The sequence below is a fragment of the Cyclopterus lumpus genome, chromosome 7 (assembly GCF_009769545.1).
Source record: "Cyclopterus lumpus isolate fCycLum1 chromosome 7, fCycLum1.pri, whole genome shotgun sequence".
Classification (NCBI taxonomy): domain Eukaryota; kingdom Metazoa; phylum Chordata; class Actinopteri; order Perciformes; family Cyclopteridae; genus Cyclopterus; species Cyclopterus lumpus.
The window spans coordinates 8,704,522-8,715,538 of record NC_046972.1 but is presented as its reverse complement, the minus strand read 5'-3'; the positions used below and the strand labels follow the sequence as shown (position 1 = coordinate 8,715,538).

Sequence of the window (11,017 nt, the reverse complement as noted above, 5' to 3'; positions counted from 1 at the left end):
AACATGCATGTGCAAATACTTTTGAATAATTATAATTTTACTGTTGCAACATGCTTTTGATTAATGCTTTTTAATAACAGAGCCGGCAAAAAGCCACATTTGGTTTTGCTTGCACTGTATAATCAACAGAATAAATGCAACACAGACAACATTTGATATGCAATGTCATAAATTACAGTAAAACTCAGATCTTTGTCTTGAAATGAATAAACTATATTTGTAAGCATTATCATAATGGTTAAAACAATCTGGATTAATAAACATTCCCATTCATTATTTCATATTTTCAAATGCTAAATAATTGAAGCACCGCAGTGGTCTCAAAGTATAATAAAAAAAACATCACTCTCAACACCATCACTAAGCAGCTTCCACTGGCCCCCACACAACATACCACATCACACATCATGCACTACTGTTTCTGTGGTTTGTTAGAATACTGAAATATTAACTGTGTTTACTGTTGGTTTGTGCCATAAAGGGATACAGTAGGGTTTATGGTAATGGCACATAATTAGACGAGAAAATGGCAGATGGAAAAATAGTTTTTTTTAGAGCATGTTTGTCCTCTGAAATATACAAAAGACATGTGCCTGAAGACGAGGACAAGTAGCAACATCTTTATTTCATCAGTAAGCATTAGTATTTAGTGGAAACAGGATCCTAATGAGAGCACAATACCACTGGAATGAGACGGAGGCGGTGGCGCGGTTTCCTTTGTCTGCAGTAATTATGCAAAAGTATTTTGATCATTTTCCCCCTCACAGTATTCATGTTCAAAATATTTCATTTAGCATTTGGAAGGCACTCATCGAGCTCCCATTTAGTATTAAGTAAAAAAAAATATATATTATAAATATAATATAAAAGAATATTGATAAGAAAATTGGGTTTGACTACTGCACAAACATATTTCAGACAGAGTATGATTAGATATCCCTGCATATCTCTGAAAATCTCCCTTTGCAATATGAGGTTTTGTTGCCTTTAATTAAAAAAAGCCAAAATATACACGTTTAATATATGTCCATAAATAATAATGTCCAAGATACTACATCAATTTCATCACAGTTTCATCACAATCAAAGAGACCAAACTTAAGAGGGGGATATCAAATCAATACTGATTGGCTCAGTCAGTCCACTGATCTGCCTGCATGACAAGTTCCATGAAACCGGAACTTGAAGTGCACACGGGAGCCCCTTCCCTGGCACAAACAAGCCCTCGGCATGCCCAAGAGACACGATGTCATCTCAAGCACCCAGCAGCCGTGTTCTGTCTCTAAGAAACATGTATGGGAGCCCCTTTCTCACAACAAACAAACGCTCCCAAAGGACTCTGGGTTCCAGAACACTGACACCTTGAGTGGCTCTCACTCACCCTGCTAAGACCACTGGGTTCACGTGGAGGCTTGCTTGTGAATAGATGCAAAGGGGTGTGTGTGTGTGTGTGTGTGGGGGGGGGGAGTATTCCCTACAACTTAATTACTGAACACTTTCAGTTGGCGCTGAAGGGGTTAAGAAAGTTCAAGCATGGACCGGGCTCAAAGTGGAGAGAAATGTGGAGTTGGAGATGTTCTTTGTTCATTTATTGACCATAAATCATAAAGCTTCCTGATTTCTTAGTGAATATCTTCATCGGTGCTTAAGGGCCAGTTCACTTTTCTAACTGGATTATTTTTTTTATTTTGAGCAATGGGCTTTTATACAGTTCATCTTTTGTTTACCTTGACATCTAATTCAACCTCATAACTTATTTTTGCTGACATTATATATATATATATATATATATATATATATATATATATATATATATATATATATATATATATATATACATACATGCATACATTCAATAATTCCAACGGAACATATTTTTGTTATTTATTGATGTAGTAGCCAACTACTTCATCCATACACTTCAAATATCCATACTGTCCACATAATAATGTGTTGCAAACTATTTATTAAAGGTGTATATGCCTAGAAATGATGAATGGCCTCAATAAAAGATTATCACAGCTATACGTGATGAATGCACTATACATGAAGTTGAAATGGTGTTATGAATCATCTGTAAGAGCGTCCCTCCAAATGTGCCTTGTCCGGGGAGTCTGATGTGGGTAAAATAGGTCTCTCTCTCTCTCTCTCTCTCTCTCTCAAGGCGTGGTGTCTCTCTCGCTCTCTCTCCCTCCCTCTCTCTCTCTCTCGCTCTCTCCCTCCCTCTCTCTCGCTCTCCCTCTCTCTCTCTCTCTCGCTCTCTCTCTCTCTCTCTCTCTCGCTCTCTCTCTCTCTCTCTCTGACTGAAACAGACTTCTGTGTCAGTTTTTAGAGCGCAGTAAGTGAATCACCTCAGCAGCCGGGGCAGAGCAGCACTCACTCCGCGGAGAAGACGCAGCTGCTCAGTCAAAGACCCAATTACGCACCGGGAGGAATTCCACCTGAAAACGCAAATGTTGTCACTGTGACTGAGAACAAGGATCCAACAACTGCCCCCCCCGCCCCTTAAATTATCTTGGAATATACTGCTTGATTGTAGGCAACATATTTGTATAGTCTAGTTTGAATCAATTAAAAGCCGGAGGGCATCTCCTCAGCAGAATGGAGGGATTTACAGCTTTCTTCAACATGATTCTCGCCGCACTACTTGTCGCCACCGTCTCATCGACCAAGTTAAATGTACCGCGGATGAGACTGTCATATACAGGTAATTAAGTAATCCTCTGTCTGTCTGTCTGTCTATGTTCATGCAGCTGGTCGCTATCACCTTGTTCTGTGCGCGCGCGTGCCCTATACAGGTGGCATTAATTGGCGATTTGACCGTCTCGCGCTAAGTATTTGGGGTCTTCCTTCTCTTTCCTGCTAATATCTTCTTTTTTTCCCCTGTGAGTATTTTAACTTGGCACATACGTGCGCGTTAGGGCTCATTTCCCGTGTTTATATTGATCTCAAACTAAATAGTCTCTTCGCGGTGGTCCGTAACATGGGCCCGTTAAATCCGGGTCGACGCTTCTGTTTCTTGGGGAAGGTTTCTGTGTTTCTGGAGGCGCGCACACGTTGCTTCTGGTTTCCAGTCTGGAACGAGCGCAGGCGGGGTGCCCCGCCACAGGAGCTTCTGGCTGGAGTGCGTCGCTCCGCGGAGGGATAGGCGGAGGTGCGACCGTCTCACTAAAACAGCTTTATTAGGAACGGAAATACCTATAATTTATACAGCGCTTTTTAAGGTCCTCAAAGACACTTTACATGTTACATTCATACATTGTAGACACAGCTACGGGGAGCAATTTAGGGTTAAGTGTCTTGCTCAAGGGCTCATCGACTAGGGCGGGATTGAACCACCAACCCCCTGATTGAAAGATTGACCTGCTAACCACTGACCCACAGTCACCCTTATGAAGGTAAATATGGAGGTATGGTGATTAACATTGTGTCATTAAAGACCCAACAACACAGGCCATTAAAAAGTACTTATAATGTCATATACGCTATACCTTATGATACTGACATTTCACCTTTTTTAACACTCTGTATGGAAGTATGATTACAATGCTTTTATTGGTTGTGGGCTCGATTACAGCCTTTGTACTGCCAAAATGAGCACAATTCAAACATTGCCATATACAGTAACTTTTTGGCCAGTTCCCATTCCTCTCTCTAATCTGAACAATGTTGCTGGACACGACTCACTCAGGTTTATTGAGAATAAGGCTGTGCAGGACTCTGTGTGTGTGTGTGTGTGTGTGTGTGTGTGTGTGTGTGTGTGTGTGTGTGTGTGTGTGTGTGTGTGTGTGTGTGTGTGTGTGTGTGTGTGTGTGTGTGTGTGTGTGTGGTGATGTTGACTCTGTTGTTGCCAAACCATCCTCATTGTTTCGTTCCCCTCAGGCCGCAGCAGGTCTGCAATCATCATCATCACTATGGCGATATATATCGCACAGGATTTCCTCCCGTTCAGCTCCATGTTTTCAGGGGAAAAGCCACCAGCTGAGTTTAGTGGTCTTCCTGTTGGCTTTACTGGAAATACTGCTAAGAAGAGAGAAATGAGAGAGAACAAAGGGACTATATACTATATATATATATATATATATATATATATATATATATATATATATATATAAAACATGTTCACCAACTAGGCTGCTTTATACTTATGCTATTTTGTTTTAGCAACAGGGCATAAGGATGAACATGTTAGTGGGTTATTAGGTCATAAAGCCATATTCATGGTCCTCCAGAGGAGGAAACCTAATGCTTTAGGTCACCCCTATAACCTTTCCACTGTGTGACACCATCAGGCACAAATCTTCACTTATGCACAAGAAATATCAAAATCTAATGGACACATCACCTTTACATTTGTATTAATGATGCTGCTCCCCAGATGATGAACTGTTTGCTTTAACAGTCAATGAGCGCTCCTCTTGCACTGCCCCTTTAGGCCCAAACCACTCTGCCAAGGCGATTAACTGTGTAAATGAAACCCACCCAGGGGCCTGGCCTCTTGCGCCACTCACAGAACAAATGTAACACTTGGGTAGTGTGATGTTTGTAACATTTACTGTAACACTTTGGTGTCGTGGGAGTTGGGTGTGAAAAGAATTGTCAAAGAAAACACATTTCATCCTCTTTATTTGTTGTTCTAGTTTTATCACTGTATAAATATCCTGAGGGTAAGTTTGGTGTGTGAAATGATGTCAGATGTAATAACTTTGCCATACTATAGACTTTACTGAATACTATTTTTTATATATAACCTGCAACACAATTGAGGAGTAGATGAGTAGAGGGAAGCTCAGTTATTAATCAAACAAAGCCATGCCCTGGGCAAACATTACAGGTGGAAAAAGCCGTACCCAAGATTGTGAGTCACTGCACTTTAGTGACCGTTTTTCAAGCATTACGTAGATCCATTTTCACTTTGTTCCAGCAATAAACTGCACCATCTAGAAGCGGTTTTCTCCATGACCTGCCATCAGAAGCACTATGAGGAGTGTGGGAAGAAACTCACTGCTCACTGCTTATGAAATTCTCACTTGTGACCAACCAATTTGTTGCTTCCTTTCATACGACCTCAGATTTGACCCCACGGTTTGCCTTGTTTTACATCATTTCCCCATTGACTCAAGTCTTTCTTTTCCTCGTTTAATTTTCCATGGAAAATAATTCCACATGTCTGCTCGTGTCTCATCTTCTCACTCATTAGTGTAATTTCTCATTCCTCTCTCTCCCCTCCGTTTGTGTGTCTCTTCCTCGATCTCTCATTACAACCCAGAGAAGCCCAGAGGGCACTTGTACTCCCAGGAGGATGTGGAGGTAATTTAGCGACAGGAAAAGCTGTCATTATCTCATTTCAATCAATTAGTGGGTAGAAGTTCAAACAGGATGAAGGCCATTTACACCTCTGAACTATTAAAGTATACTCATCTGTTTATGTTTACTTCACGCGTCACAGTCGGCATCAACTGAGCTTTTGCACTGAAACAAATACATTTAAAAAGCACTAAAGTAAAATTAGGTGAATAGAAGATCTTTTTTAGACATTTATTCAACATACACCAAGTCTTTCAACAACATTTAAATGGCTTCAATTAAATGTGAAATATATCCTTAACATATGTTGGAGTGCATTCATTTAGATGCAGACATGTTGAAACAAACCTAAACCCTCAAGTGTATCCCAGTTCCTTTCTGGGACTTTTTTTAAACTTTATTTAGTCATTTAATTGTTCTTCCTTCCTAATTAATTCCACATTCATTTGTTTCATTCAGAAACTATTTAGATGACAACATGTTTTAATAAAATCCTATTTCATATTTAAATAAAAAAATTGCAATTCAATCTCTTGACACCCAAAGTGTGTGCGTGTGTCCCAAAGTGTGTGTGTGTGTTAGGGGGTGACATTGAGGCGTCGAGGTATGTGTGTGTGTGGTGTGTGTGTGGTTGGCTGCACTCCCAGCCCTCTCCCAAGCATCTACACCAACCTCCCATCATGCATCTCTCTGCCTTTCTCCACCTGTCTCTGTATGTCTTTCATTTGTCTTCCGCTTTCTTCAATCTCTCTGCCTCCTTATACTCATTTGAATTCCCCGTGCCTGTTGGTGTGCTCTTTCTCACACACAAACACACACTGACTTTAGCCGCACACACTCTGTCTCATACGATATTCACTTTGTCTCGCCAAAGGCAGAGGTGGGTGGGTGGTGAAAACACCAACGCACACCTCACTGTCCCATTTCGATTAGATTGAACGGTTCTGTTTGTTTTTGCTTGCATCCTGTGAATGAAGGAGTTAGTTTTCTTCGTCGCCGTGGCCCAGATGCGTATACAGACGGGTGTTCGTTGTTCTGAGGCGGAGCGACGTAATCTGTCACCGGGAGTCTGTTTGGGACTCCGGAGCTGCTGAAATGTAGGGCGGCTCCCTTTCATCGCGCAGCTCTTTTCCTTTCTTTCTCCATCCTTCTCTTTCATCCATCACTCTCGCTCCCTGCTCCGTGTATTAGCTTGTTCATTGCAATCTGCCTCTCTCCTGCCATTCCCCGGGTTCAGTTTGAGTGCTCCCAGGCCTCTGGACTGATCTAAAACCCAGGAAAGTAGAGAAAAAGAGGAAAGAAAAGAGAGGAACTTGAAGGTTTTAGTAGACAAGCCAATTGGCTTGTCAGGGACATGTTCTTTTACTGGGATGTATAGAAGCTTCAGCTCTTAAAAATATTAGAAAAAGAGAGGTTTTTGTGTTTTAGTAATGGTTGACATGTGTTTGAATTTTAAATGTTTGTTTAAGGTCTTTAGCCCGCTGGCTATATATAATGCATAATGTTTAAAGTTTACAGTCAACAATAGTCCAACTAGTTTAATAAAATGAAGAAAAAGGAATAATAAGAGTCTGATATAGAGATCAGACTGTTTAATCCTTTATTGGTTTCAGCTGTCCACGTTAGTGATTCAGAGATGCAGTTTCATGGGGTTGAACCAGTTTGAGAAGGCTTTTAAGCTTTCAAGGGAAGGCATCTTAATGTTAGCGAGAGGTAAAGATTTGTGTCCCAAACTTTTCCGCTGGGGAAGCTTTAATAATGGCATTTAATGGATACGTCTTTGAAGTCTTTTAATAAGTATATGTCATGGTATAAATGGAGTACTACACTGTGATTGGCTGGATGGGGTGTATTCTGTCAGGAGTGATGTGAAAAGGTTGTACGCCAGAACGCTTACACTCTATTACTATCATTGAATATAAGAATTTAGAGGGAATTATCTCGCCAATATCATGGCCATTTGTCAACAAGAGGCCATATGTTATCAAATAAAAAAATCAACTTTTCATTTTCTTAAATATCCATCCATTGTTAAGGATGGATATTTAATCTCCTTTAGAGCAGTGTTTCCCCAACTTTCCCCACGTTTTAAAATCGCGTACCACGGCGACTCATATTCACAACGCAGATTTGTGCGTAAATTAATGTTCTTGAAAATGTTTCCACGTCACTATATATTATTTTAAATAGGTAAGCCATTTTGAAAATATATTTGTTTGATGAATCACAACTTTACTTAATGCATGTTATTGAAAACATATACTTATAGCAAATAAATGGATTTAAACAAAGTTAACAGGCTTTCTTCGGAGATATATAATTTAGCCTACATCTATTCTCTCTTTTATGGTTTTAAAGAGGGGCTACTAATTAATTGCATGTCCTAATAATCATATAGATTGACTGTAAAGTTTGTTTTAAGATTGACAAAGATGAAATCTAACAAAATCTTTATAGCCACAAGACTTTAAAACATATAGCCCCAAAAAACAACAATAGATTGCTGTGGACGGACCGTGGTATAACCACTTGGACAGATGTGTTTTTTGTATTTATTAGCCTGAATGCTACAATGGAAGCGGCACAAAAGTGCTTTGTCCGGTCAATGTAAATGAGCCGTATTTAGTTTGGAGGCTCCAAAGAGCCGTCGAGAGGTCTTCTTTCTGGTATGTGGAGCTGCTGACAGAGGAAACACACTCCATGTTTGTGACACCGCAGGCACGATGAAGACCGACCGTGTGTGTGAGAGAAAAGAGAGAGCTGAGTATTTTGGATACAGATAACTGTGTGTGCTGAGGCGTTTCTTTTGTAAATATATATGTAGGAGTTCATACATACTCTGAATGTATAAAGTGAAAAATGTGCCCGTGTGTAACAGAATAAAAGATGTACAAATCTGTGTGTATAACCCTTTGGAGTGTGTTTTTGAATGTAACTGTGCGTGATTGTGTGTAAAGAAGGAGAGAGGGGGCAATAGCATCCGATGTAGACTCAAAGTGTCACTTTGGTGTTGGACAACGGCATCTCTCATGCGACCGATCACAGACCAGGCCCGATCACAGACCAGGCCCGATCACAGACCAGGCCAGATCACAGACCAGGCCAGATCACAGACCAGGCCTGATCACAGACAACACACAAGAGACAAGCGGGGAGATAATTGACTGTCAATGTGTGAGAAATGGGGAGCTGGAAAAAGGATTGAGATAAACACAAGGCCAGATCAGAGAGCACAGATGGAGAGGAAGCGTGATAGAGAGAAAAAAAAGGGAAACTAAATAATTAAAAAAGGAAGAGACACAAAATAATTCACACAGTGGATGAACACATGTGTCCTTGATTGTTTCTTATTGCTGAACCATCGTGCCGTTAATGAATCATCCCGCTGCTGCTGACGGTTCATATTGTTTCTCCTGCATATGAAAGGTAATTAAATAATAGGGGAGGATGGGGGCTTATTTCTCGGCAGAGCAGATCTGAACTAAACCAGCAACATGTTGGCGTATTTTTTTCTCATGTTTTTCCAGCGCTAGTCAGCAATTAGTGGCGGCAAGAGGTGACTGCTTGTCTGTCAGAATGGTGACAAACTTATTTAACAAGAAATAATGTTTATAAGCAAAGAGCCGCGTTTTATCTCACCTTTTCGAATGAGCTGTTTACACCGGCTGTCCTGTTGCTACAGTAGCCGAGAATGGACAAACCATCGGCCGTTGTTATTCTGTTAAACACACAAAGAAGTTTTAGTTGGTCGCAAACTCACAGCCAGATTCCGACACACTGCACCTTTTCGGGGACAAAGGTGGTTAAAGTCTGACAATATTCAACAAATGAGATGAAAAGAAGACACCCGCCAACTTCCTCTGGATGAACTCCTCCTATACCCCTGTGAGATAAATCTAACACCCACCACGCCCCTTAAAGTCCAAGGATAAACTGATAAACCCCTGTTGGACTCAAACAGCTTAACCCCGCTGCAAAACATGTCCAGATAAACACTGCATTGATACCCCTTAAAGGTCAGTGCACACAGGCCTCTACAAGGCTCAACTGGCTGCACTAAGAATTAAAACATGTGCCCCTAATGCTCGCATGAATCAAGGGACTGAAGGGTGAATGGAGGAGGGGAATGTCAATGAAAGAGAGGGAACATCAATGAATTTCAAAGAACAGAGAGAGAGAAAGAGAAGGGAAACGGAACGATCTGTGAATGTGGAGAGAAAACAAATGATGGATCGATGAAAGGGAATGAAAAGAGGAAAAAGGGAGCATTAGACAGATGAAAGTAGGGATGAAAAGAGGTCATGGGCCCGCGGTGGAGAGAGATAGATGGATGAAGAAACAAAGACGGACAGAGGCTAAGAAAAGGGAAGGAAAGACAGGAGGGTAGAGCAGTGTGAACGATGAGGGAGGAATGGCAGATAGATGGATAAAAGGAAGAGAGAGGCTAACCTGAAGGCTGAAACACACTGGTCCCTTTGAGAAGCAAAGGTTGAGGGTTCAAGTCCCAACAATGTGGCTTTGACCATCTGTCATGTAGATTACTAAGTACCCCACTTACACACTGGAGTTATGGGAGATGTGTGTGTGCGTGTGTGTCTTGTGCACATTGTGGTAGTATCCCGTGTCTTTGTCCTTTGTGAAATCATTCTGTCTATTCACTCTTGTTTGACCAGCATGTGCAAGTCAAAGAATGGATGTGCATGTGTGCTAAGAGGCCGGCCAAAACCAGCTCTGGCGTCCGCGGCGAGGGCCGTCGTTTTAACATGAGCATTGCAAACATCACAGCAGTGGATGTTCACCAAGGGGGGTTCAAGTCCTGAAAACGTTCTACATCCTGGCAAGCCGAGCAGCTCTCCTGCCTGCAGACCTCCGGAGGTCCGACACACCCTCCGCTCCATTGTTATCTATCCTTTTCTGTTCTGGTCTGAACTGGTCTTTGCGGTTCTGCTCCTGTTAGGTCCATTCTATTTCACCTCCAGCTAATATTCAAAAGCTTCTTTGCGTAGGATTTTTAACAGCGTCTTTGAAATAACTCAGAAGGCATATTTGTGTTTGTAGATAAACTATATTTCTAGAGAAACTGGGTGTATGATATGTTTAAAGACCGTTTTCACCAAACGGTTAACCAACTAAAACCACTTGTTGCGGCGCCTGTAATTATACAACAAAAGCAAAATTGTTGGTGCTTAGTTGGTCTCCAACTTGCCAACAATCATTGAGAACCCAGTGCAAGGGCGGTATCGACCTACAGTGTATAACTTACAGGACCATCTGCTCTTCATGTCCACCCAAAGCTTTTAATACTTTCAACAAATCACAGTCTCACAATAACACCTTGTGAAAACGTTGTGCTCAGTTGGACTAATGTTGAACTTGGCCTCCTCCTGTAGGTCTGGGTACGCCAAGTGCATGCTGGGTCGTTGTGGTGGAACGACAGATGCCTTGCCAGTGTTTTGTAGCAAGTCATATTGTTCCAACTTGAGAGATAGATAAACACCATCAGCTCTGCTTGTGTATTTTTTCACCGGAGACATTAAAGGATTACCAGGCATTACATCCACAGTCGTACAGCTGGATCCTCCTGCGGGAAGCACGCAGAGAAAGAACAACAGAATAAAAAACCTACTATGATGATAACACACACACGCACACACACACACACACATTGACTTAAGTTGATTTCCTTGAGACTTACCATAACCGCTATCAGC

At 41.4% G+C, this 11,017-nt stretch overlaps 1 protein-coding gene across 3 annotated transcripts in view; it reads left to right on the top strand.

Moving 5' to 3' along the window:
• Positions 1-2,331: 2,331 nt before the first annotated feature.
• Positions 2,332-11,017, top strand: part of sema3bl (sema domain, immunoglobulin domain (Ig), short basic domain, secreted, (semaphorin) 3bl) — a 58,771-nt gene continuing 50,085 nt past the window's right edge. For all 3 annotated transcript variants that reach the window (XR_004609710.1, XM_034536826.1, XM_034536827.1), the window contains exon 1: positions 2,332-2,706. Coding sequence is in view for 2 of the 3 variants with exons in the window: in XM_034536826.1 (XP_034392717.1) it covers positions 2,601-2,706 (106 nt within the window). In the remaining variant the exon portion in view is untranslated. The remainder of the gene's footprint in view (positions 2,707-11,017) is intronic.